This window comes from Aulonocara sp. 'chitande type north' Nkhata Bay, linkage group LG9 (assembly GCF_057382095.1).
Source record: "Aulonocara sp. 'chitande type north' Nkhata Bay isolate Kocher_YH1m ecotype deep benthic linkage group LG9, A_spYH_male_GT1.1, whole genome shotgun sequence".
NCBI lineage: Eukaryota > Metazoa > Chordata > Actinopteri > Cichliformes > Cichlidae > Aulonocara > Aulonocara sp. 'chitande type north' Nkhata Bay.
Window position 1 is genome coordinate 29571128 of NC_141352.1, and position 27377 is coordinate 29598504.

A 27377-nucleotide genomic window follows, 5' to 3' on the forward strand; every position below is an offset into this window, starting at 1 on the left:
TTGGTTATTTGCCTTTTGGTTGAAAGTACACTGAGAGAGGACTTTTTGTTAGTGATCATAATAGTATTTTTTATATCCATCCATCCATCCATCCATCGTCATCCGCTTTGTCCGGGGTCGGGTCGCGGGGGCAGCAGCCTAAGCAAAGAGGCCCAGACCTCCCTCTCCCCAGCCACCTCCTCCAGCTTGTCCGGGGGAATACCAAGGCGTTCCCAGGCCAGCCGAGAGATATAATCTCTCCAGCGTGTCCTGGGTCTGCCCCGGGGCCTCCTCCCGGTGGGACATGCCTGGAACACCTCACCCAGGAGGCGCCCAGGGGGCATCCTTGTCAGATGCCCGAACCACCTCAGCTGGCTCCTTTCGATGTGGAGCAGCAGCTGCTCTACTCTGAGCCCCTCCCGGATGGCCGAACTTCTCACCCTATCTCTAAGGGAGAGGCCAGCCACCCTTCGGAGGAAGCTCATTTCTGCCGCTTGTATCCGCGATCTCGTTCTTTCGGTCACTACCCACAGCTCGTGGCCATAGGTGAGGGTAGGGACGTAGATCGACCGGTAAATTGAGAGCTTCGCTTTTACACTCAGCTCCCTCTTCACCACGACGGACTGGTGCAACGTCCGCATTACTGCAGCTGCAGCCCCAATCCGTCTGTCGATCCTTCTCCCATCACTCGCGAACAAGACCCCGAGATACTTGAACTCCTCCACTTGGGGCAGGAACTCATCCCCGACCCGGAGTGGGCACTCCACCCTTTTCCGGCTGAGAACCATGGCCTCAGATTTGGAGGTGCTGATCCTCATTCCCGCTGCTTCACACTCGGCTGCGAACCGTTCCAATGCGAGCTGGAGGCCTTCACCCGATGAAGCCAACAGAACCACATCATCTGCAAAAATCAGAGATGAGATTCTGAGGCCACCAAAGCGAAAGCCCTCCGCCACTTGGCTGCGCCTAGAAATCCTGTCCATAAAAATTATGAACAGAACCGGAGACAAAGGGCAGCCCTGGCGAAGCCCATCACCCACCGGGAACGAGTCCGACTTATTGCCAGCAATGCGAACCAAGCTCTTGCAACGGTTGTATAGGGATTGAATGGCCCGTAGCAATGGGCCAGACACCCCATACTCCCGCAACACCTCCCACAGGACACCCCGAGGGACACGGTCGAATGCCTTCTCCAAGTCCACAAAACACATGTAGACTGGTTGGGCAAACTCCCATGCACCCTCAAGTATCCTGGAGAGGATAAAGAGCTGGTCCAGTGTTCCGCGACCAGGACGAAAACCGCATTGTTCCTCCTGTATCCGAGGTTCGACTAACGGACGAACTCTCCTTTCCAGCACCCTGGCATAGACTTTCCCAGGGAGGCTGAGGAGTGTGATCCCCCTGTAGTTGGAACACACCCTCCGGTCCCCTTTCTTAAAGATGGGGACCACCACCCCGGTCTGCCAGTCCACAGGTACTGCCCCTGATCTCCACGCAACATTGCAGAGGCGTGTCAACCAGGACAGCCCTACAACGTCCAGAGCCTTCAGGAACTCGGGGCGGACCTCATCAACACCAGGGGCTCTGCCACCAAGGAGTTGTTTAACTGCCTCAGTGACCTCGCCCCCGGAAATTGGTGGGTCATTCCCCTCATCCCCAGACTCTGCTTCCTCCTCGGAAGACGTGTCAGTGGGATTAAGGAGGTCCTCGAAGTATTCCTTCCACCGCCTGACAATTTTCTCAGTCGACGTCAGCAGTGCTCCGCCAGCACTATACACAGTGCAGGTAGAGCACCGCTTTCCCCTCCTGAGACGTCTGACGGTTTGCCAGAATCTCTTCGAGGCAGTCCAACAGTCTTTTTGCATGGCCTCTCCGAACTCCTCCCACACCCGAGTTTTTGCTTCAGCCACTGCCCGAGCCGCATTCCGCTTGGCCTGTCGATACCTGTCGGCTGCCTCCGGAGTCCCACAGGCTAACCAAGCCCGATAGGACTCCTTCTTCAGCCTGATGGCTCCCTTCACCTCTGGTGTCCACCATTTGGTTCGGGGATTACCACCACGGCAGGCACCCACCACCTTGCGGCCGCAGCTCAATGCAGCAGCTTCGGCAATGGAGACGCTGAACATGGTCCATTCGGACTCAATGTCCCCAGTCTCCCTCGGAATGCTGTTGAAGCTCTGCCGGAGGTGTGCGTTGAAGATCTCGCGGACTGGGGCCTCTGCTAGATGTTCCCAGCACACCCTCACTACGCGTTTAGGTGCACCAGGTCTGTCCAGTGTCCTCCCCCGCCACCTGATCCAACTCACCACCAGGTGGTGATCAGTTGACAGCTCAGCCCCTCTCTTTACCCGAGTGTCCAGAACATATGGTCGCAGGTCTGCTGATACGATTACAAAATCGATCATCGACCTACGGCCTAGAGCGTCCTGGTGCCACGTGCACTTATGGACACTCTTATGTTCGAACAAGGTGTTCGTTATGGCCAAACTGTGGTTAGCACAGAAGTCCAATAACAGAGCACCGCTCGGGTTCAGATCAGGGAGGCCGTTCCTCCCAATCACGCCCCTCCAGGTCTCGCTGTCGTTACCCACGTGAGCATTGAAGTCTCCCAGCAGGACAACAGAGTCTCCAGGTGGAGCACCCTCCAGCACCCCCCCAAGGGACTCTAAGAAGGCTGGGTACTCTGAACTGCCACTCGGCGCATAAGCGCAGATGACAGTCAGGACCCGTTCCCCGACCCTAAGGCGCAGGGAACAAACCCTCTCGTCCACCGGGAAAAACCCCAACGTACCGGCAGCAAGCCGAGGGGATATTAAGATACCCACCCCAGCCCGCCGCCTCTCACCAGGGGCAACTCCAGACTGAGACAGAGTCCAGCCCCTCTCCAGGAGACTGGTTCCAGAGCCCAAGCCATGTGTAGAGGTGAGCCCGACTATATCTAGCCGGTACCTCTCAACCTCACGCACTAACTCAGGCTCCTTCCCCACCAGAGAGGTGACATTCCATGTCCCTATTGCCAGTCTTGGCAGCCGGGGGTCAGTCCGCCAGGGCCTCCGCTCCTGGCTGCCACCCGACACACAATGCACCCGACCCCTATGGCGCCTCCTGCGGGTGGTGGGCCTGCGGGAGGATGGGCCCATGTCTCCTCTTCGGGCTGTGCCCGGCCGGGCCCCATGGACTAAGACCCGGCCACCAGACGCTCGCCCTCGGGCACTCTCCCCGGGCCTGGCTCCAGGGCAGGGCCCCGGTAACCCTATCCCGAGCAGGGTAAACTGTTCCCTCGGTGTCCTTTTCATAAGGGTCTTATGAATCGCTCTTTGTCTGGTCCCTCACCCAGGGCCAATTTGCCATGGGAGACCCTACCAGGGGGCAAAAGCCCCCAGACAACATAGCCCCTGGGATCCCTGGGACACACAAACCCCTCCACCACGATAAGGTAGCGATTCAAGGAGGGGAGTATTTTTTATATATTAATTTAATTTTAATTAAATTTTTTATATATTAATTAAATTTTTCATCTAATTGAATACAATCTATTTGTGTATGATTGTCAGTCCAAAGAGGGAGAGAGGAAAGAGGGGAACGTGAGGAGAAAGTACAAGGTCAGCAAGAACCAGATAAGGAAACAGACAGGGAACAGTGACAGGCACAACAGAAACTGTTAAACTGACAAAGAGAAAAAACCTGATTTTACTCAACACAATCTGGAAGTTGTGTTCTCCCTATATTAAAGCTGCTGTACAGAATCTGCAAAACAAACTGGGTTGAAACATTTTTGACCCTCTTTAACAACATTCCAACATAACATTATCATTGATCGGGCAGACTAAAATTAATTATATATTTTTATGTGTTTCAGCCACAACTCTACTAAAACCTCAGCCAGTAATAGGTAGGCCAGCTTTTGGACCGTCCAGTTGTCTGTATGACTGCTGCAGTACGTACATCACATTTGCACATTATCAGAAAGAGCCAAACAGCCCTGGTGGAGTGAGAAGCTGCAAAGAGAAGCAGATGCTCTGTTTATATTCTACAAATGTTTTAAGCTTGTTTCAAAGATTCTGTACTGCAGCTTTAAATGTTTTCCAAAAGCACACATACACTTATCAGTGTTTCTCAAACTTTTTACAGTGTGGACCACCTGAGAAAATGTCAAGCTCTCCTAAGGACCACTATGAAAGCATGAAACTCATAAATCTTACAACACAAAATTAGTATCTGCAATAAAGATTTTTTCTTCCATTGTATACATTCTACCACAGGCAAATTTGCCTCCATTTTTATATTCTCTTTTTTTTTTTAATATTTTGTAATAATTTATTTGTAATAATTTATTTTGTTTTGGGAGTGTTTTTTTTTATGTATCTGTATTATATTATACAAACGCATTAAAAGTGAATCTCTGTCCAAAAAATGCACTCAGTTTACTTTTTTACTCACTATGAGCATCACTTATTATTCCCCCCCCTCAGTAATTAAGGAAATTTTTTTTTTTATTCCAATCCATTCTTCTTTAGCAGCATTTAAATAACCTTTATCTGATTTGATGGTTTTGTTACAGACTTTTCAAAAAATCTTGATGATTTAAGAATCTTATGGCTTAATAAAGAAATTTGCAGACTTGCACAGAGATGGTAAAATTACGATGACTGATAAAGGAGACTAAGACAACAGACGATGAGAACAGGGAGGATGCAGGGACCGAAAGAGACAGGGAAGAAGTCTCATTGTGACGAGTAAAGTGTATCTCAGCTGGCCGGGCAGCTCTCTGGGTGCTCAGCCCCCCCAAAGCTCTGATCCTAGAATCGCCCCTGGAGGTACCCAAACACAGACATCAGAGGCCTGTACAAAGCAGGATGATTCAGGCTTATTTAGTTAACCCTGCGTTCTCTGTGCAACCAAAGTGCTTCACTGTTTATCAGCGTACATCACCATGGTAACTTATGCTCCTCTCCTTGCACCTTTGCCCCTCCCACTACAGTTGCCAGCAGAGGAGATGTAACAGACTGGGACATCCTCACTTTGGAAACTTGTCTTAACGTGATGCCAGTTAAAAGTAACCTTTTCTGAATCATACCCACTGAATGAAACCAGTTATACTTCAAGAGGGCCTCACTTTCCCACTTTCTCAGTCTATTAAAGGTATGTTAGGAACTGTGACATCTTTCAACATGGAGCACTGTTGCTAATACCCTTTCTTGGTCTGTGATTTCATGTTGCTGTAGTGTTCTGTGTTTATGATTTGCTATATTCTGAGTTTTCCTATTCATGCGAATGCATCCCATAATCTCTAAAGTTGCCAGAAACACCTTACCAAGGAGGTGTCTTAGTCAGCTGCTCAAACAACCTCAGTTCTTTCTGTTAGATGTGGGCACTATCAGATTTGCTGTGAACACCTGAATGATCTGAGGATGAGTCCAGACACCTATTAGACAAAGCTCGTTTCTTCTGCTTTAAACTATGATCTACTCTTTCTAGTCCTCCTTGTCCTCCAGGTGCTGATCTCTACCATCCCTCTCTATAAAGTGTCTGTGTGTGATTAACTCAGCTAGCCTTCTCAAAAGTGCTGTCCATTCACATTTAAGCTGGCATACCCTCATCATCCTCACCTGCAGCATTGCAGCATGCACTGCTGTAGTATTGTTCTGGCTTTTTAACTTGTGTTTCCTGCATTTACCTATAGCTTGCCCTAGCATGTTTCTTCGTAATAGATTTGAGTTTTAGAGAGTTTTAGTTTTTGGGAGTTTTACATTTGCAACACATTCCAAGAGGATTTGGACTTTATAAAGGAGCTTTGGATGAGCTTATCTTGGAGAACTGGGAAAAGTATGCAGTTGAATAAATGAACCATCTGTCTGTGAGTCCTTGCATCAGGAAACAACAAATCTGTCTCCTGAGGGACAATCCTTTAGGTTCACTTTGCATTATCTCAGTTTCATTAGTTACAATAAGACTTATTGACATTTAACCGTTTTAGTTTGTCAGTTCTAAATCTCTTGGAAACCCCCGAATAACAGATCTCACACTCAATCACTACCCACAACATGTGGAGTTGGTGTTGTCTTACGGACAGAAAACTGGCGGCCTGATTTACTCTGTAAATGTATACTTTTAAATGAGCTCTGTCCAGGGCTGGACTGGGACAAAAAATCGGCCCGGGCATTTTGACTAGAGACCGGCCCACCAAAAATGTGATGTCATTCAAGGGTAAAACCGCAAAGGATTCTGGGAACTCGTGGCAAGAGGTACTAGCGCATGCAGGCTTTCAATTGAACTCAGTTTCACAGCGATAAAAAGAAACACAAAAAATGGCAAGAAGCTGTTGTATTATTAACTGCAATGTTGTGCCAAAAAGTGATTGTCTGCCAAAAACTGATTGCTCTTATTTAAATTGCTACAAGTAACTTGTTGGGCTATAATATGTGAAACATATGTCAAATGCATCCCTCACGGATGACATAAAGTCATCTCTCTCTCCTGCTCTTTTATTTCTCTCTCTTGCTCCATCTCTCTCTGCTGCTCTTCTGTCTCCTCTGTCACAGACTTCTCCACTTTTGATGATAAATCAGCCTGGTGCAACATGTAAGGATTGGCACAATTTGTTAAAATTTTGAGGAGTTTGAGAAACTAACCTTAAGCATAAAATAAAATTTACTATCAGTAACTTCATAGCACCCGCCCAGCAGTATATAAACTCCGTCATGCTAGCTAGTACGCAGTACCAGTTGGTAAATGGTAAATGGCCTGCATTTGTATAGCGCTTTTCTAGTCCATAGGACCCCAAAGCGCTTCACACTACATTCAGTCATTCACCCATTCACACACACATTCACACACTGGCGATGGCAAGCTACATTGTAGCCACAGCTGCCCTGGGGCGCACTGACAGAGGCGAGGCTGCCGGACACAGGCGCCACCGGGCCCTCTGACCACCACCAGTAGGCAAACACGGGGTTTGTATCTTGCCCAAGGATATTTGGCATGCAGCCAGGAGGCAGCCTGGGATCGAACCACCGACCTTCTGATTAGTGGCTGCCACCTGAGCTACAGCCACCCCAAAAGTCAGCACAACGAAAACAAACTACAACTAAACTTGGTTTATATCTGACACAGATAGACACCAGGGCCCTATTTCAGGAAGCCGGTTTAGTGCAAACTCTGAGTAAGTATACCCTGAGTTAACAAAAACTCTGGGTTTTCGGTTTCACAAAGCGAGTTTAGATTAATCCTGAGTGAGTTACTATGACGACGCACTCCGTGAAGCTAACCTGCCCCCTAGCAGGTTTACTTCAACTAACCCTGACTGTCTCCGCCCCTTTGTCAGAAACCTGACTGTAGGAAGTGTCAGACATGGCGTGCTCCTTCCTTGAAGAGATAGATGTTGAAGCCCAAATTCTCCGCAGAGCTCTCCGCTGGGAGAGAGTGATTAGAGCGCGTTTGGACATTTTATCATTTCCTGATGATTTTCTGTGTGAACGTCACCGTTTCTCAGCACAATCTATAATTTATTTGAATAACATCCTCAGGCCTAATATTGCTCATGTGACACATCGCGGACATCCTCTCAGTTCTGTACATATTATTTGTATCGCACTTCGGTTTTTTGCAAACGGGAGCTTTCTGTATAATATTGGTGACGCTGAGCACGTTTCCAAGGCTACCTGTCGGGCAGTCAGGAATGTTACAGTTGCACTGAAACGTCTCCTGTACTCGTTTGTGGTGTTCCCCGGTCATAGACCCACAAGATTTATCAAAGATTGCAGGTATCAGGATGACCAAAACTTAATTCATGATGTGGTGATACTTGAACTACTACTTAAATTTTACATTTATTTTCACGGTTCCCAGGCGTGATTGGCTGTACAGATGGCACTCACATTCTAATCATTGCTCCTTCAGTAAATGAAGGGGACTATGTGAACAGGAAGTCTTTCCACAGCATTAATGTACAGGTACATAGTTCCCTGTAGCATTTCAAACTAACAAATTATTTCACTATAGTAATGGATGCTAATTTGTGTTCTCTGCACTGTGAAGATCATGTGTGATGCTGCCAAAATTATCACAAATGTGGAAGCTAAGTGGCCAGGCTCTGTGAGTGGTGGTGGTGGAGGACCCCCACCTGTTTTTCGGGCCTCCGCTTTTTTTCTAGTGGCCATAACGGGTCACATTTGAGCATACAGAGTAAGCAAATATGTACTTGTAATGTGCTCAGATAATTTCAATAAGTGCTTACAGAAAGAAAATTAATGTAGCCTCTAACTGCAATTGATTTACATCGGACAAACAGACCAAGGACTATGGCTCATAATACAATTACACCTTACCTGTTTGGACTATATTTTTATATTTCATTTTTACTTGCTGCCAGGAACGTTTGGGGCCTGTTGGGTTGCACCTGCGCTCACATCACGTCACAAAATAAAATGTATGAGATAAAAAATAAAATAAAAAATAATAAAATAATAAAATAACGTGTTGAATGGGTGGAAATCCCTAGATCAATGTTTAAATTAACACTCACGCATTGACTCTGTCGGCTATGTTTTGCCATGCATGCTCCCTTTCTTTTGCAGCTGAGGCTGTGTTAATTTTTTTCTGCAAAATTTGCATGTTATCGGCATATGCTGCCATCAGAATTTCGGCCTCAAGCGCTGTAAAATACATTGACCGCGCCTTCTTTCCCTCCGTCTCCATGGTGACTCGCTTAATCTGTGCTCCACTAATCCACCTGAAGTTCAGTTCCTCTGCCACTATGACCGGCGGCCGCCTCGGGTCCTCCCCTTTCCCTTATCCACCTGTTGGCCTCCACCACTTGCTGATGTTGCTAAATCTGTGGAAGCTAGGCCATAGCTACCGCCAAACAATTCAGTTATTTTTACACATTTGGCAGCGTCTGCCTGAAGGCCTTGTTTCTTTTTGGCCCTAATCTTTTTCTGCACCTCCTTTCCCTTTTTGTTCTCCATTTTCTTTAGTTCGTCTATAAGATTGCTAAACAAGGGGGAGGGTGCATCCGACCTCCTCGGCTGTAATTGGTCCAGCCCAGAGTCGATCATGACCAATTGGCCAATCCAACACCTTTCATTATTTATACCCTTCCAAAAAAAAAAAAAAAATCGATCGGCCCATAAAAACAAAAAATCGCCAGCGGCCCACCGGGCAAATGCCCAGTGGGCCGCTGGCCAGTCCAGCTATGGCTCTGTCTGTAGTCAAAAAGTTACAAAAATGTCCACTGAACATGTAACTTTAACTGTAGGGTGGTGTACTGAAAGGAACCAACCTAAAAAAGGATAGACAATAAGAAAATCCCTTTCATTGGAGGCTTTGCTACAACCACACAGTCAAGCTTTGGATTCTGCTGTTCAAAGCTAAAAATGTGGATCTGAAAAACCCTTCGATGATAACTCCTATTTGGTGAAGAAATAGGTCAAAGTTCAAGGTCCGGCCTACTTTGAACAGCACGTAGTCATTGAGCTAAAATGATACATGCATGGATTGCACATCAGCCACAATTTATCAATCTAGCTATGAGCGTGATGACGAGTAAGAGGTGATGATGGCAGCATGTGGCCAGTTTGAAGAAAGGAGAAGAAAACAACAAACGTGAACATATAAAGACATGAAGAACACACAGTGGGAGTGTTTGTTGCTGTACATCATTTCCTCAGAATAGCCTGCTCAATTTCCACATTTCCTCTTTTTGTGACAAACTACAGTATATAAGATCACACAAGCGTCAGCCTAACAAACTTGCTTAGAGCACTGATCCAGAGTCAGATTTGGCGCCTTTCAGCTCGTGAAGATGTGTCCGACTCTCTCCATCAGCCGCTGGATTTTCCTGCTCTGTCTGCCTGTCGTGATGCTCGTCTCTGTGCAGAAAGGTATGGCTCTTCTTTTAATGGTGTTTGCAGTGTTTTCGCTATATAGAAGGAAACACTATCTTTATTGTATCTCAAACTTTAATGCAACCAGAGAGATGTTTAATATTGTTTTGAAAATTATCAATGTCTTTCAGGAACATTTAATAATCATGAATAATAGCAGTATTCCTAATATTTGTTGAGTTCATTTCATACTTACAATAACACTCGTGTCATGTCATGCTGATTAAGCTCATTGTTGTTCTCTTTTCATGCAGCCCATTCCTCAGCTCAGAGTTTGGATTTGCCGTGCTGCCACAAGGTCATCACCCAGGAAGTAAAGACAATCCAAAGTTGCTTTGAACAAAAACCACGCTATCGCTGCAGGCAACACGCCTTCCTGTGAGCAAGCCTACATTTAAACACAACTCTGAATTTTCCATGTTAATAACGAGTACATTATACATGTTGCACTGAGACACTGATGTAACAACATGTTTCACTTGTTTGTGTTTCTGCTTTTAGCATCATCAACAAGCGGCATAAAAATAAGATATGGTGCATTGATCCAAATTCTGAGTGGCTCAAAGACAAAATAGAGAAGGTGAGTCAAAGGTGACATCGCTCAAAGTGACTCTTCTGCAAACAAGATTACTGGATTGAGTTCCACTAAAGGAAACACCCGACTAAACTAAGTTGCCAAACGTCCATCTTCCATCATAGTCAGCACGATACGTTGACTACAGTGAATTTATCACTGGAAAATCCCCTCCCATCTAGTTTAGTCGCTGCGTCTTTCAGCTGCCTCAAATCTCTCATCTCGCGGTTGAATGAACTCCAGCTCCATCAACTCAAACTGTGCCTGGTGACAGCAGACGTTCTTTTCTGGAAATCCACTGGGAGCTACTGGTTTGGGCCGCTCTAACCAGGACCTGCAGGAGAGCTGGTGTCACTATGCACACGAGGTTGGCGACTGTCACCAACTGTATCCCAGCATGGTGGAGGTGGAGTTCAACTATGGAATTAGGAACTAACTAACAAGGCAGCTGATTACTGCTGTTACGTCTTGTCACAAAATGTTTACAACATTATTGGTTAATTTATAAGAGGATTTTTTATATTAAAGTACATATTTTCAAGTTAAAGCTTTTATTACCCACTTGACTGTGGGTCAGTAAAAGCACTCCACTTATGTAAAAGAGTACGTAGTGACTGTTGTGCTGAGCAATCATCGGGTGTCATTAGCTGCAGCCATTTCATAATAAATCTGCACACCCACACTTTCCAACACACTGTTTCTTTCTCTAAGAAAAATGAGCTATTTTTAGATTTGGCCACAACTGCTGTGGCTCATCCAGTGAAGTCAGTGTTTTATAAAGAGATATGGGATGAAAGGAAACCTCCTCTAAAAATGTAGGAGGGGGAAGCCACTCATTAGCCTCTGCTGGTGTGAAACTGATGGATGATAATGTCAGACTCCCACTGTGAAGTAACGTGGAAAGACAAAACTATAGATCAGCCTAACAGACAGTAATAATAAAATATTTCTAACTGTAAATATTTCTCTGTTTTCTTCTCCACAGGGAGAACTGAAATGTCCTCCGGTGATAAGTGTATGAAGCAACAATGAGACCACAAAACATCAGAGCAAAGACAACATTTTGTACTTATTTAATTGTAATTCTTTTTGCAGATGTATTTATTTATTTATTATGTAAGTTATTATTTTAGCCTTTAAGCGATCAACATCATTCCTAATTTGTTGTATTTGTTGTAGATGACAGTAATAAAAGTTGTTCTTTGTGACTCTAAATAAATATGGATCATGTTTAAAGTAAAATCTAATGCAGTTTGGTGATTCTTTTCTGGGCGGCAGTGCAGAGAAATTTCTGTTCTGACTCAGTGTCACATTTCTTTCAAATTGTTAACATGTAAAATATAACAGGTAGAAATCAGTTCATAACAGAGCTGAGGCAAAACCATTATTTTTATTAATCCTTACAAATAATATTAACGAAAAGCTGATAATGAAAGAAAACTTTCACGTAAGAGGAAACTGAGGAAAAGTGTTGCTTTGGATCATGTATCATGATGTGCATTTATGAGGACACTGGGACATGAAACCTGTATCTGTATAGGGTGACCTGATGTCCCTTTTTAAGCGCAGCTGCACAACATTTTATGTCCCCCTGTCCCACATTTTGACCGACTCTGCAGGACATGCACTTTCATAAGGTCTGGCTTTAGTCAGTGCAACTGAATGGAAACATTTCTTATACTTAAATTAAGTTTAGTCTGTCTAATTCTATACCCACAGATACTCAGGGAAAGTCACGAAAGTTACACGCTGTGCAGATTTTGGTAAATATGATGGAAATGAACACAAAGAAAATGATGCAGCAATATAATCTGAGAAACTGAGGGAAAATATGATGTGATGTGACATTATTTGGTTTTGTTTTTTTTTGTTTTTTTTTCACCTTTTATTGTTCATTTTATTTTCACTTACTGAATACGGGACAGACTTGACTGGGGGAAAGAAGGGGAGAAAGAAAGAGGGAAAGAGAAACAGCTGAGAAGAGGGACGGGGGAGAAGGGCAAAAACCAAAAACCAACAGAACGGGCAGAGAAAAAAAAATGCATATATCAATCACCTGGATCACCTGCTGAGAAAGAAAAAAGAAAGCAAGCAGAAGAGAACAAGAGTAATAGAATAAACAACATCACAATGATATATGGGAATATGACAGTAAATACTAAATGTTAAACATTATTGTGCAGCACATAAGATCAACAGAACACAGTGTGCTTTGAGGTAGGAGCCAAAAAGGGTGTAGTTTGTGGGTGTGATCACCCGTGTGTACACCTGTGAGCATGGACGCGCTTGTTTTTTGTTTTTTAAAAGGTTCCTTCATGTAATAATCTGCTAGAGGGTGTGGGGGGGGTGGGGGGGCACAGCCCCGTCCTCCAGGGCGTGAAGCAGGTATGGAGGAGATCAAAACTCCAGACATCCAGAGGCCCCCAGAACACAAGAGACCAAGGAAGACCAACAGAGGGGCAGCCGCGCCACTGTCCCAGAAAGAGCTGAGGAGAGTCCCAGATGAGGGCTCACTCAGCAGCCGCGGAGCAGAAGCCAGGGGGAGTTGCAGTGACGTGCCCGTGAGCTCCGCCGGCAGCCAGCTGCGCCTGAGTGACCGAGCCCCAGGCCGAGAGGCCGGGGGCACCCCACCTCCGAAGTGGCCCGAGCGAGCCCCAGGCTCCAGGCCCCGATAAGCGGCCGCCAAGGAGTGAGCCGGTGTGTACCTGGACGCCCATCCCCAGACACAAAGAACCACCAACGCACCGATGTCTGAGGGGGTCCACCACTGGCAGGGGAAGTGGTGGTAGGGGGAGATAGGCCTCCAAACCTTGGAGGGCCTGAGATGTCCCCAGAGAGGTGGCGCCTGACACCCAACCTGACATATAGACACAGACATACAGGCACACACAGATACAAACATCCATTCCCACCCTCATGCTCTCATATGCACTTACTCCACACTCAACCAACGTGGAGACAGACATAAAGAGACGTTGTACACACGATCACACTCCCCAAGCGTACTCTACAAACCGGGTCTAGGTGCCCCCGCCCCTGGAGGGGGGAACTGCACCCAGACCCAGGTGGTGTTTCCCTTTTCCCTGCCGTGGGGGGAGGCAGACCGCCCCGACTCCGTAGCAGCAGGAAGGCTCCACACTCCAGACCGCAGTCGGACGGCCAACTCCTCCTCCTAGTCCTAGCCCCCCTGCTCCAGCAGGTCGCAGAGAACGGGGGTGAGAGAAGACTCCGAACCTCCCTCCACCCGCTCATTGTAATGTTGATGCATGTGTGTTCTAAGGTGCATTTAAAACCCAGGAGGGCATGGAGCTACCTGCCAGAGAGCAGCAGGTAAGCGCATGGTCCCTCCTGCTAGCCCTCAATGTCTACGTGTATTTAAAATTGAGAGGTGGGCAACGATGCCAGGGGTGGGGTGTACACCCTGATGGTACTTTGGACTCCGTGTATCGTGCCCACCCCCAAGATCCTATATGTATGTGTAATGAGAGTGTGAGTAATGTGAATGTCTAAGTTGTGGGATAAAATTGAGGCAGAGGCAGCCAGAAGGGGACAGAGGGGGGGGTAGCCTCCTCTGCACCCTGGTGACATACCCCTACTCCAAGGCCCTGCATGTGTGGGTGGTTGTGGTGGAGCGGGAAGAGGGAGGCAGCTGGAGATGGGGAGGGAAGGAAGAGAGGGGCAAGTGACCCCTCCCTGGGGCCAGCTCCCCCGCTGACCCCAGTAGGCACCCCCATACTCCGCGACCCGCCAGGGAAAGGGGGCCCAGGCCCATCCAGACCAGGCCCAGTGCAGCAGCGCCGCCCGGCCCCACAGAGCCCGGGACAGTCCACCCAACCCCACCACAGAGAAAACTGCACCCACCCCACCATCCACTCATCTTCCAGACTACATAAGACAATAAACACCCAGGCTGAGATCTTCCTCCACCTCTCCTGTATCTCCCCTTCCTGCAGAGGCAGCTCCTGAGGAGAGGAAAGCTCCTGCAAGAGCTCCCCCACCAGTTGAAGAGCCCCCCAGGTGGCTCGACGCACCGGCGGCACCCTGCTCCAGGGCTGGGCCCCCATGCACCCACCCGCCCACAACCCCGGCAACACACCGGTCCGGGTCCCAGCCCAGAGACGGAGCGCCCCCAGAACCTCACGCCCATCCCGGACCCACCCAGGGGCAGCCAGGCTACCAGGTCAGTAACCCACGTCCGTCAGCACAGACCCTCCCCTAGCCCCGCTGCACGCAGCCGCGAGGAAACAGTCACCGGAGAGCCAACAGAGCCCCTAACCGGACATGACCGCTACCCCGGGTTGAGCCCCCCAAGGAAGATGCCTCCGGGGAACCCCCCGACGCCCTAAGCCTGTCCCTACCCCCACACCAATCACAACAGTGAAGGCGGGACCAAACTATGACCCCCCACCCCCACTAGGTGATGGAGCTGATCAAAGGAGCACAGAGCAATTGATCTGATGTGGTGGCAGAGGCTGTATCAAGACTAATGTAATCTAATAGATCATTTCTATATTGGTTAGAATTAAGATTATTTTTATTTTTCCAGTTCATGAGGACTGTTTTCTTGGCTATGCATATGTAACACTTCTGGAGTCGTTACAGTATACTAGGACCAGTTAGGTTCGACTACTAGAGCAGTAATGAGCGTAGCATGTAATAAAGACCACAGACCAGTAAATACGTTTAAATTGCCGGCTTATTATTTTGTGAAGACAGAGAATAGACAGTTATAGACACATTACATAAAACATTCAACATCACACATTTAAGGAAAACAAGATGTTTTCTTTCCCCTTCTTAGTTCAGTATGTTCTGTTAGTTCATCCTATTTATCTCAAAACCTTTTATTTGGCTTTAGAAGGATGTTATTCTCAACCTAGGTTATTGTTTTATTTATTTCAAGTTCTAAGTTCAAGTTTATCCTTTGATCTATTTGCATTAACACTGTGTTATTTTAAATCAAGTTCAGTTCTTTAGGCCCAAGATTTAATTTAATCTTGGTCTAGGTTCACTTTTAAATTCTCAACCAGTTCTTATTTTGTTTTAACCCAACAAAATTATTTACATTTCCATTAACACCATTACAGCATTAAATGTAAGGTTGACCAAAATAAATTACAAAAATAAATAAATAAATGTAAAACTGAAAACAATTCAGCAAAAGGCTGAATAAATCCCTTAAACAAACAAATAAACAAAAGAAAGTTGTCTTTGTGTCCTTTAACTATTAGTCCTGGAATTACTCCGAATGATTATCCAGTGCTTTGAAAAGTCCGCTGTTCTTTTGCAGAGGTGTATGGATTAATCCTACCAGTTTTATCAGCGAAAGAGCTCAACGTCCAGCAGGGGGCGTTTTCCTTTTTCCTGCTCGGTACAGTTCAATGGGTCCGTGGGTGGCTCGCCATCTTGTTTCTCGCTCAGCGGATCAAACTCCGATTCTAGCTCGGCATTTCCCGATCCAAACCTTAATGGCCAAGTCCCGTTCGGTTATGTTCACAACGTCACCAAGGCAAGGACAGGTCGGAAAAACAAAAATACATTCTCCAGAGTACAAAAATGGCTTTAAGTAGATTTTTGGCTTATTTTTACTATTTTTTCACTCATTTAAGCAGCAGCTCTGCAAGGACTGTCTGCATTTCTCCCTCTCGAGCATCAAAAAAAAAGAACAACCCGATTGGGTGTGGCTAATCACAGGAGTCACGCTGCAGCGTGCCCTTTCACAATAAGAGTCTCAACACATATTTTAGCCATTTTACCTGAATTAACATAAAACACCATGAATTAGCAAGTTCTGTACCCTTTTAACATGTTTTTAAACACAAATGAAATCCTATACCATGAATTATATCATTGCTGATGTTTTTAATGAATTTTCTAACCATTATGATCTATTTATTGACTATTTATCACCTGTAATATATTTCTTATGACTGTTTTTACTAACAGGCTTTTATTTGTTGTTAGCTATGTTAACCAGGGTTACACCCTCCCCTCTTAAATGTATGCAAGCCCCTTTGCATAATGCATACTCAGACTACCTGGATATCATGGATTTCAATAGAGCCTGTGACAGCTTCACTTAAGCTTTGGAACAAAGACTGTACTATGCCAACAAGAGGGTTGCCTAATTGAGGGTATGTTAAGTGCTTGGGCTTTGTTCTCTCTCGGGATGATCTTCTGACTGATTGCTCTGCTTCGGGGTCATTTCTTTCAGTTTCATTGTTTACAGGTTCAGTTTCATTCACGTGAGTTTGAGTTGCTTCCTCATCATTAGTTTTCGTTGAATCCGATGCATTGTCCTTTTCATTTTGTTGAGTTATCTGAGCTCCTTCCTTTGCAGGTTCAGGCAAGTTTTCCATTTCAGGTGGTTTCTCCATTTCAGGTATTTTGTCATTTTCAGGTAAGTTTTCCATATCCGGTAGGTTTCCACAATCAGGTAAATTTACAGTTTCCGTCATGTCCATGTGCTCTTGAGCAATATCAGGCACTGTCACGTTTTCTGAGATTTGAGAATTGTCTGATTTGGGTTGCTCATTAGCATGATTTGACTTAGCCTTGGGAGAAAAAACTACCTCGTATTCCTCAATCGACTTTGAGATCTCTTTGGGAGGAAGTGGAGGGTAATACAGAGGGTAGTTATCCTCCTCAGAGTTGTATTCAAGTTCAGGTTCATCAGGATCAGTTGTTGGGTGTTGACGTGTGCTTGGCCGATGAGGCTTTACTTGGACTGCTGGAGGATTTTCAGGGGCAGTTGGCAAAAACCCACAAGGTAACAAAAGGTCTCTGTGGAGAGTTCTAGTGGAACCTTGGTGAGGCTCGGGTTTGACTGTGTATACTGGGAGGTTGTCTTTTTGGCTTACAACCACGTGGACGACGGACTCCCACTTATCAGCCAATTTGTTTTTTCCCCTAATCCGAACATTCCTTACAAGCACGCGATCTCCGACACCTAAGACAGATTCGGTTACATGTTTGTCATATCTAGTTTTGTTACGTTCAGCAACTTTGCTTACATTTTTGGTAGCCAGTTGGTAGCTCTCCTGAAGGTGAGATTTGAGGGCTTTAACATACTGTGAGTGAGATTGCTGCTGGCGATGGTTCAGGGGGACATTGAAGGCAAGATCAATGGGTAACCTAGGCTGTCTGCCAAACATTAACTCGTACGGCGTAAACCCTGTACTTTCATGTTTGGTGCAGTTATACGCGTGAACGAGTGGCTTAACAAAGTCACGCCAATGTTTCTTGTCTTCGTCTTTGAGTGTACCCAACATGTTTAGCAGGGTTCTATTAAACCTCTCCACAGGGTTTCCCCTGGGATGGTAGGGTGAAGTTCTGACCTTCTGAATCCCAGCTAGGTCGCATAACTCTTTGATAGTTTTTGACTCAAAGTCTGCTCCCTGATCGCTATGCAACTTCTCGGGAAAACCGTAGTGGATTATAAAGTTTTCCCACAGGGCCTTGGCTACAGTTTTAGCCTTTTGGTTGGGAGTTGTCATTGCTACAGCATACTTCGTAAAGAAATCTGTAATAACTAAGACATCTTTAGTGTTGCTGCGATCTGGTTCAATTGTCAAGAAATCAATACACACCAACTCTAGAGGTCTGGTGACTTGAATGTTTACTAGGGGCGCCGCCCTCTCTGGCAGGGTCTTTCTGCAAACACACCTGCTACAGCTTTTGATCTTTTGCTCTATGTCTGAGGCCATTTTTGGCCAGAAAAATCTGGTTCTGGTTAAATCAAGGGTCCGGTCAAGACCAAAATGACCCATGTCATCGTGAAGGCTTTTGAAAACCATAGATCTTAGACTTTCAGGAAGAACCAGCTGGTACTGTGTCTCTTCACCTACTTGTCTTTTTCTGTACAAAATCCCGTTCTGCAACTCAAGTTTGTTTAACTCACGCAGAAGGATGCTAAGTTGTGGGATCTCGTTGTGTACAGTAGGAGGAGATGTTTCACCTGTTTCAAGCTGGTGTATGATTTCACTGATAGCAGGATCGTTTGTTTGACTTTGTCTTATCTCTTCTTCTGACAAGCTTGGAATGACAGGAAAAGCATCACACTGGTCGAAACTGTCGGGAACAGCATCAACGGACGTAGACAGTGAAGTTACGAGTGGGCAGGCGAGAGCATGGTCTGTGTCAAGAGACTGGACTAGATGTTTCTCACATATTGCACTGACAGCTTGAGTGGGAACGTGAGTGAAAGGATCGGTGCCAGGCAAGTGGTGTTGCACAAACTGACGGATCCGCTCCTGTTCCTTCAGGGAGACAAGGTCATTTAATGGCTCGAGATGCGGACGACGAGATAGGCCATCTGCGTCCATGTTTTGTTTGCCTGCTCTGTACCTAAGCTGGAACTCGAAAGAGGACAGGGCGGACAACCAGCGATAGCTCGTCGCGTCTAACTTAGCGGTGGTCAAAATGTAAGTTAGAGGGTTACTGTCAGTTATTACTGTGAAAGGACTGCCATATAAGTAATCACAAAACTTTTCCGTTACAGCCCATTTGAGGGCAAGAAACTCAAGCTTATGAGCAGGATAACGGCTTTCGCTTTTTGATAGTCCTCTGCTTGCGTATGCAATTACTCGCAACTCTCCCTCCTGCTCTTGATAAAGAGCTGCCCCTAACCCGATTGTGCTTGCATCTGTATGTAATACATAAGGCAACTTGGGATCGGCAAAGCCTAGAATTGGGGCAGAAGTCAGTTTGTCTATAATCGCCTCAAACGCTTTCTGACAACTCTCTGTCCATCTCTCCCCGAAAGGAGCTTTTGGCTGAAAGTATTGGACGTAGTTGGACTTAGAGCCATTGTTTTTTCGCAGTGGGGGGTATCCGGCAGTTAAGTTGGTAAGGGGTTTTACGATCTTAGAAAAGTCCTTAATAAACCGCCTATAATACCCCGCAAACCCTAAGAAGGAGCGGAGTTCTTTCAAGTTCTTGGGACTTGGCCATGTTTTTAACGCTGCTACTTTCTCGGGGTCTGTTTCTACACCGTTTTGGGAGACAATGTGCCCCAAGTACCGAACTGACGTCTGAAAAAACATACATTTTTCAGGCGATAGCTTCAGACCGTATTCTTTGAGACGATTAAGCACATGGAGAAGGCGGGTCTCGTGTTGTTCGAGGGTTTCGGAGTAAACTATAAGGTCGTCTAGATAGACCAGGACTTCCTTAAGGTTGATGTCGCCCATACATTTCTCCATCAGCCTTTGAAATGTGCTGGGAGCGTTTGTTATGCCTTGAGGCATCCGGTTGAACTCAAAGAACCCCATCGGACATACGAAGGCTGTTTTGTGCTTATCTGCCTCATCGACCTCAATCTGGTAGTACCCACTTTTGAGGTCAAGGACCGAGAACCACTTCGATCCTGTCAAGGCGGAGAACGCTTCTTCCAAGTTAGGAAGCGCGTAGGCGTCTTTGATGGTGTTCAGATTCAACTTACGGTAATCTACACAGAGTCTTACGTCTCCATTCTTCTTCCTTACCACCACTATCGGTGAGGAAAATGGCGACTCGGATTCGCGAATGACACCTGCATCGCTTAGCTCCTGCAAATGCCTCCGTACGGCGTCAAGATCTTGTGGTCGTACGGGACGGGGTCTGTGCTTAAAAGGGGTTTCATCGCTCAGTTTGATTTGGTGTTTTACTTTGTTAGTGCAACCAAAGTCTGTATCATGTAGTGCAAAAACCTCCGACATAGCACTTAACTTTTGTGTGATTCGTTCTTTCCATTCAGCAGTGACTGGAGAATCAGCAAAGTTAAGATTAAGCTCAGCAGGGTTTGAGCTGGGAGTCTGTTTGGACTGCTCTGTGATCTGACTGTTTGGTATGATCTCTTGAATAGCATGCATTTCAGCAATGACACTTTTCGCAGGGATAACTATGTCATGCTTACTTTCATTTCGCAGGACCACTGGAAGCTTTTGTGAGGGTTTCTCAGCAAGGGTAAGTAGACAGTTGGTGACCAAGACTCCACCTGGCAAGGAGGATGTAGAGGGGGTCTCGACTACTACCCACCCGCCTGAGTGTTCAGTTTTTGCGTGGACTAAACCCTCTAAGACTCGACTTTGGCCTGCAGGAATGACTTCAGGCTCTTTCCCTGACAAAGTGACAAGACCAAGGCTGTCGTCCTCTTTTTGCTTGTGTCTTTGTTGTAACACGCTCAGCACTACTCTATAACCATAAGGCAGGATACTGAGGTCTGTATTAGCCAAGGAGAGGCTTTCAAAGACAAGGTCAAGAGTGTTAGTGCCAATTAAGAGAGAAGACTGAACACTAGAGCGTGTGTCTGGAACAATTAATGCAAGAGAAGACACAGTAAGTTCAGTACCAAAACAGTTCTTTGGAAAGGTAATGTCGACACAAATATAGCCTGAATATGGAACATTCTGACCATTTGCAGCTTCGACTTCTAGCAGGTCCTGTATTGGATGGATTTCAAGGTCTGCAAGATTGTTTTCATAGAACGATCGGGACACTGTGGTCACTTGCGATCCGGTATCAAGAAGGCAGTTGCAAGCTTGATCATTGATTTTCACTTGAGCAGTGTACTTAGCTCCAATTAGACCCTTGGGTAGTTTCACAGTGGCTGATTTATTGTTTGAGAATCGTTTTTTGGGTTTATGTGAAGGCTCGGTGGGACTAGTTTTGTCCGTAGCACCCATTTGTCCCGCAATGAGGGCTCCCTTTAGTTTAAAGGCTGTGTTTGCTTGTTTTGTCTATCCCACAGCAACTGTTTTTCTTTCAACTGTTTCCTTTTGTCAGTGACTAAAGACGGGTTTGGGTCATTTGGGCACACAGAGGCAATATGGCCGTCTTCGCCGCACTGGAAGCAGTAACCAGGCCTGGGCCTACTCTTCGCAGCTTGGGATGTCAAAAGGGTTCGTTCGGGTACTTGAGAGTTGGTCTTAGCAGTAGCTTTTGGAGGGTTAGACTTTTTCCTAGGAGGGTTCGGGGTTAATGTTGCGAGATGGCTTTGAAGCTGACTGATTTGTGCCTTTAATTCTGTGACCAGATCCTTTTGAGCATCTACTGGTGGGTCTACTTTCTGGGGTTTCAATCTCGTCAGTTCACTCTGCAGCGCAGTTATTTGTGTTCGCATTTCAGTGAGATCGTCTTGCATGGTGAGCGCAGGAAAGTCAGCATTTGCAGCAATAGAGTGAGAGGCTACTTTTGGTCTGGTGGCAGCAAAATGTTTTTTCATTCGGCTTTCTTTTGCAGTATGCTTGTCCTCTTCCACTCTCAACTGTAGCAGCAGCTCGGTGAATGAGGGGGGTTTATCTTTTTTCTTTTCGAGCTGAAGATCTGTTAACAAGGCATTATCCCAACACCCCCGACAGAATTGACGCAGAAGGTGTCGGTCTGCTTCACTAGCTACGACACCGCCTCTTTTCAGAGCTTTTGAGAGAGCTGTTTGCAAGCGATGGAGGTAGTGTGAAGGCTTTTCACCTGCATCTTGTAATGTGTTGAGGAATTTGGCGAAAAGCTCGTCGCCATCCTCCACAGTGCCAAAAGCTGAATGGAGTAGTTCAAGATAAGCTGAGGGCAAGGCTTCAGGGCCCAGAGGTTTCACCACGTTGGCAGCAGGCGGTACAAGACTGTCTACGATTTTCCGCGAGCGTTGCAAGTCAGATAGATTGGGATCTTGAAGTATGAGCTCTACACTGTGGCGCCATGTATCAAAGTCCACCTCATGACTAGAACAGGGCAGTTTGCCTGAAAAATTTCTGAGGCGGAAGGAGGCGCTCACTGGTGAGACAAGAGCTTCACTTCGCACTATGTGCTCTACTACAACCTTTTGCACATCAGGGTGTGTTATAAAGCTCTGTGGAATGGTAGTTTGTAGATCTGGCTGTGTCTGGTTGTCTGACTCAGAATCGCTGATGCATATGTTAGCTTTGATCAGTTCTGCAGTTTCACTTTGGATAGGTTGGTCATTTGCTTGTACTTGGGTTGTTAGTTCACTATGTGCATCTGGGGTAGGAGCTTCTGTGCTGTGTGTGACTGACTGAGCACATTGGGAAAGGTGTTCATGCAGAACAGCTTCAAAAGATTTGCCACTAAGTCTAGCAATGTTTTGCAGTTCATTGAAAAAACTGTTGGTGGCGACGTTGGTAACAGCTGCGATGTACTCAGGTGACAGGGCTCGTATCTGATAAGTGACTTCATTCGGACATTCAAGTGTGTAGGGTAGTAAGGGTTCAAGTGTCGACAGAGCAGATCCACTCTCATACTCTACAATAGCATTTTTGTGGTAAGAAGACTTAGGGTCATCTATCTTAAGGGTTCTTGCTGTTCGACCATATCTGCTTAAAAAGTCTTTTAAAGCTTCATCAGCATCTGTGCCTGTAATCCCACTAACAATAACTGAGTTTGGGATTTTAACATTTTCTCTGTCAACTATTTCCATTTTGCCGGACTTGGCCTATTTTTGAGGTCTGGGTCAGAAAAAAACTTGAGGGATCAATTACTGCTCCTGGCTGGTTCGCCACTTCTGTAACACTTCTGGAGTCGTTACAGTATACTAGGACCAGTTAGGTTCGACTACTAGAGCAGTAATGAGCGTAGCATGTAATAAAGACCACAGACCAGTAAATACGTTTAAATTGCCGGCTTATTATTTTGTGAAGACAGAGAATAGACAGTTATAGACACATTACATAAAACATTCAACATCACACATTTAAGGAAAACAAGATGTTGTCTTTCCCCTTCTTAGTTCAGTATGTTCTGTTAGTTCATCCTATTTATCTCAAAACCTTTTATTTGGCTTTAGAAGGATGTTATTCTCAACCTAGGTTATTGTTTTATTTATTTCAAGTTCTAAGTTCAAGTTTATCCTTTGATCTATTTGCATTAACACTGTGTTATTTTAAATCAAGTTCAGTTCTTTAGGCCCAAGATTTAATTTAATCTTGGTCTAGGTTCACTTTTAAATTCTCAACCAGTTCTTATTTTGTTTTAACCCAACAAAATTATTTACATTTCCATTAACACCATTACAGCATTAAATGTAAGGTTGACCAAAATAAATTACAAAAATAAATAAATAAATGTAAAACTGAAAACAATTCAGCAAAAGGCTGAATAAATCCCTTAAACAAACAAATAAACAAAAGAAAGTTGTCTTTGTGTCCTTTAACTATTAGTCCTGGAATTACTCCGAATGATTATCCAGTGCTTTGAAAAGTCCGCTGTTCTTTTGCAGAGGTGTATGGATTAATCCTACCAGTTTTATCAGCGAAAGAGCTCAACGTCCAGCAGGGGGCGTTTTCCTTTTTCCTGCTCGGTACAGTTCAATGGGTCCGTGGGTGGCTCGCCATCTTGTTTCTCGCTCAGCGGATCAAACTCCGATTCTAGCTCGGCATTTCCCGATCCAAACCTTAATGGCCAAGTCCCGTTCGGTTATGTTCACAACGTCACCAAGGCAAGGACAGGTCGGAAAAACAAAAATACATTCTCCAGAGTACAAAAATGGCTTTAAGTAGATTTTTGGCTTATTTTTACTATTTTTTCACTCATTTAAGCAGCAGCTCTGCAAGGACTGTCTGCATTTCTCCCTCTCGAGCATCAAAAAAAAAGAACAACCCGATTGGGTGTGGCTAATCACAGGAGTCACGCTGCAGCGTGCCCTTTCACAATAAGAGTCTCAACACATATTTTAGCCATTTTACCTGAATTAACATAAAACACCATGAATTAGCAAGTTCTGTACCCTTTTAACATGTTTTTAAACACAAATGAAATCCTATACCATGAATTATATCATTGCTGATGTTTTTAATGAATTTTCTAACCATTATGATCTATTTATTGACTATTTATCACCTGTAATATATTTCTTATGACTGTTTTTACTAACAGGCTTTTATTTGTTGTTAGCTATGTTAACCAGGGTTACACATAGGGCAGTGAAAACCATTATCTAAGCTGCCCAACAAGCACACTAAGGGGGAAGTTGGAATGTTACATTTCAGATACTTCGATAAGTCTTCACATATCTCGCGCCAAAACTTCTGAACTGGTGGACAGAACCAAAGAGCGTGGATATAATTGTCCGGTGAATTGGTTTGGCAGTGTGAGCAGTTGTTGGTAGACGAAAAGCCCATCTTGAACATCCGATGACCTGTATAGTGCACTCTATGTAATATTTTGTATTGAATTAATTGAAGACTGGGATTTCTAATTAGATGAAAGGTTTTTAAGCAAATCTGAGACCAGAAGTTTAGGTCTAAGTTAACTGATAAATCCGCTTCCCATTTTGCAATAGGAAGTGATATTGATTCATCTGTTTTAGAAAGCATTCTGTATATTTTGGATAGTAATTTGGGGGTTTTAAGAGTAAGAAATTGAACCACACTTGGTGGTGTTTGTAGTTCAACTTGACCCGGTTTAAATTTATTTTTTACTATGGATTTAATTTGTTGATATTCTAAAAATCTTTTCTTGTTGATCCCATATTGTGTAACTAGTCCGTCAAATGAAATAAATTCTGTTCCTTCTAGTATATGTTCTAAATATTTGATTCCTTTATCACTCCAATCTGAAAAGTTTATCATATTATTGTTTTGTAATATGTCAGGGTTGTTCCAGATAGGTGTACGTTTGCATGGGATTAATGAAGACGCCGTCAATTTTAGAAACTCCCACCATGCTGTCAGAGAAGAGCTGATGTTGATGCTTTTAAAGCATTCATGTCGTTGGATGTTTGAGCTGATAAATGGTAGGTCTGAGATCTCTAGATTATTGCAGAGTGCTTGTTCTACATCTAGCCAAGGTTCATCTAAGAGGGTGTGTTTTAGCCATCCTGAGATAAACTGAAGCCTGTTGGCTAAGAAGTAGTGCTGAAAGTTAGGCAGTTCTAGTCCTCCTTTATCCTTGGTCTTTTGTAGTGTTTTTAAGCTTATACGTGGGGGTTTATTTTTCCAAAGGAATTTGGACATACATGAATCTAGAGATCTGAACCAATCTTGTGGCGGTTTAGTTGGGATCATTGAGAATAAATAATTTATTTTTGGTAAGACCATCATTTTTATAGCGGCAACCCTTCCCATGAGTGATATGGGTAGACATTTCCATCTAGCCAGATCATCTTCTACCTTCTTTAAAAGTGGGATATGGTTTAATTTAGTTAGATCTGCAAGCTTGGGAGAAACATTAATACCTAAATATTTTATATTTCCCGATTGCAGTGGTGTAGAAGAGGAATTATGGAAGGAGCAATTAATCGGTAGGACTGTAGATTTTGACCAGTTAATTGAGTAATCTGATATTCTTGCAAAAGAGTTTATCAATTCAATCACCACAGAGATATTGGTTTGTGAATTTTGGAGAAAGAGTAACACATCATCCGCATAAAGGCTGATTTTATGTTCCACGTTCTTGCATTTTATGCCCTTAATTACTGAATTCTGTCTAATTGCTGCTGCTAGTGGTTCAATAAAAATTGCAAATAGTGAAGGGGAGAGTGGGCATCCCTGCCTGGTGCCCCTCAAGAGACAGAAGCTGGAGGATGTCTGGTCATTTGTTCTAACACAAGCTGCTGGGGAATTATATAATATTTTTAACCAGTTTATGAAAGAGGATCCAAAACCAAATTTGTGTAAAGTTGCAAATAGAAATTTCCAGTTAACTCTGTCAAATGCTTTTTCTGCGTCTAAAGAGAATATTGTAGTTTCTAGGTTTTTACTGTATGAGTAGTCTATCAAATTAAGTAATCTACGTGTATTTGTTGATGAGTGCCTACCTTTTATGAAACCAGTTTGGTCAGGATGAATTAAGAGGGGGGTTATTTTCTCCAGTCTCTTTGAGAGAGCTTTGCAGATTATTTTAAGGTCTACATTTAAAAGGGATATTGGACGATAGCTTGAGGGATATACAGGGTCTTTGCCTGGTTTTAGCAGGAGATTAATGTTTGCAGAATTCATATTTGATGGAAGTCTGCCCTTTTCTTTAATTTCCAACAACGTTCTGTAGAAAACTGGTGCTAGAATCGACCAGAATTCTTTGTAGAATTCTGCAGGAAAGCTGTCTGGACCTGGAGCCTTATTATTGTGCATACTTATCAGGGCTTCCTGGAGTTCACCTGGTGTCAGTGGTGAATCCAGTGCCATTGCTTGAGTGTCCAATAATTTTGGAAGAGTTATGTTGTCCAAAAACTGATCAATTTCTTTTTTAGATGGGTTTATTTGTGGTGAATACAACGTTTTATAGAAATCCCTGAAAATGTTGTTTATTTGTATCGGATCATATAATGTGTTCCCAGATGAATCTTGAACAGCACATATAGTTGTTTTTTCTTTATTTATTTTTAGCTGGTTTGCTAGAAATTGACCGGATTTATTACCATGTTCATAATTTTGTAGGCGTAGTCTTTGTACTAAGAATTTTGGTTTTTTTTATCAATTATCTCATTTAATTCTAGTTTTGTCTTGCGTATTTTGTTCAATGTTTCCTGATCTTGGTGGGATGCGTAGGCTTCTTCTAGTGATTTGATGTTTTTTTCTAATTCCTGAATATTTTTGTTTTCTTTTTTCTTTTTATGTGATGAGAAAGAAATTATTTTACCTCTCATCACAGCTTTCCCTGCTTCCCATAGAACAGAAGCTGATGTTTCGGGAAGGTCATTATAGTTCAAATATGAAGTCCACTCTTTTTTAAAATATTTAATAAAGTCTTCATCTTTAAGTAGTGATATATTAAATCTCCAGTTTTTTCTTGGCGTAGTATTATTCTTGTGCATTAGTGTTAAAGATACAGGACCATGATCGCTGACAGCTATAGGGTGAATCTCAGTGTCTGAAATGTCGTTCAGCAGTGAGCTGCTGACCAAAAAATAATCCAGACGAGAGTAGGAGTGATGGACATGTGAGAAAAAAGTATATTCCTTACTGGTGGGGTGAAGGGAGCGCCATGCATCGCAAAGACCAAAGTCGCTCATA

General features: G+C 44.5%; 1 protein-coding gene across 1 annotated transcript; it reads left to right on the plus strand.

Moving 5' to 3' along the window:
* Positions 1–9264: 9264 nt before the first annotated feature.
* On the plus strand, positions 9265–11488 carry LOC147322350 (uncharacterized). Its single transcript, XM_086305201.1, has 4 exons — positions 9265–9860; positions 10118–10241; positions 10365–10443; positions 11423–11488. The coding sequence occupies exons 1-4, from the start codon at positions 9782–9784 to the stop codon at positions 11456–11458; spliced, it is 318 nt and encodes a 105-aa protein (XP_086161327.1). The 5' UTR covers positions 9265–9781; the 3' UTR covers positions 11459–11488.
* The last annotated feature ends 15889 nt before the right edge of the window (positions 11489–27377 follow it).

Excerpts from the sequence above, each read along its gene's own strand:
- LOC147322350 (XM_086305201.1), top strand. The coding sequence starts at position 9,782 with ATGTGTCCGACTCTCTCCATCAGCCGCTGGATTTTCCTGCTCTGTCTG. Across the intron at positions 9,861-10,117 it reads GCTCGTCTCTGTGCAGAAAG|CCCATTCCTCAGCTCAGAGT; the intron begins GTATGGCTCTTC and ends CTTTTCATGCAG. Across the intron at positions 10,444-11,422 it reads TCAAAGACAAAATAGAGAAG|GGAGAACTGAAATGTCCTCC; the intron begins GTGAGTCAAAGG and ends TCTTCTCCACAG.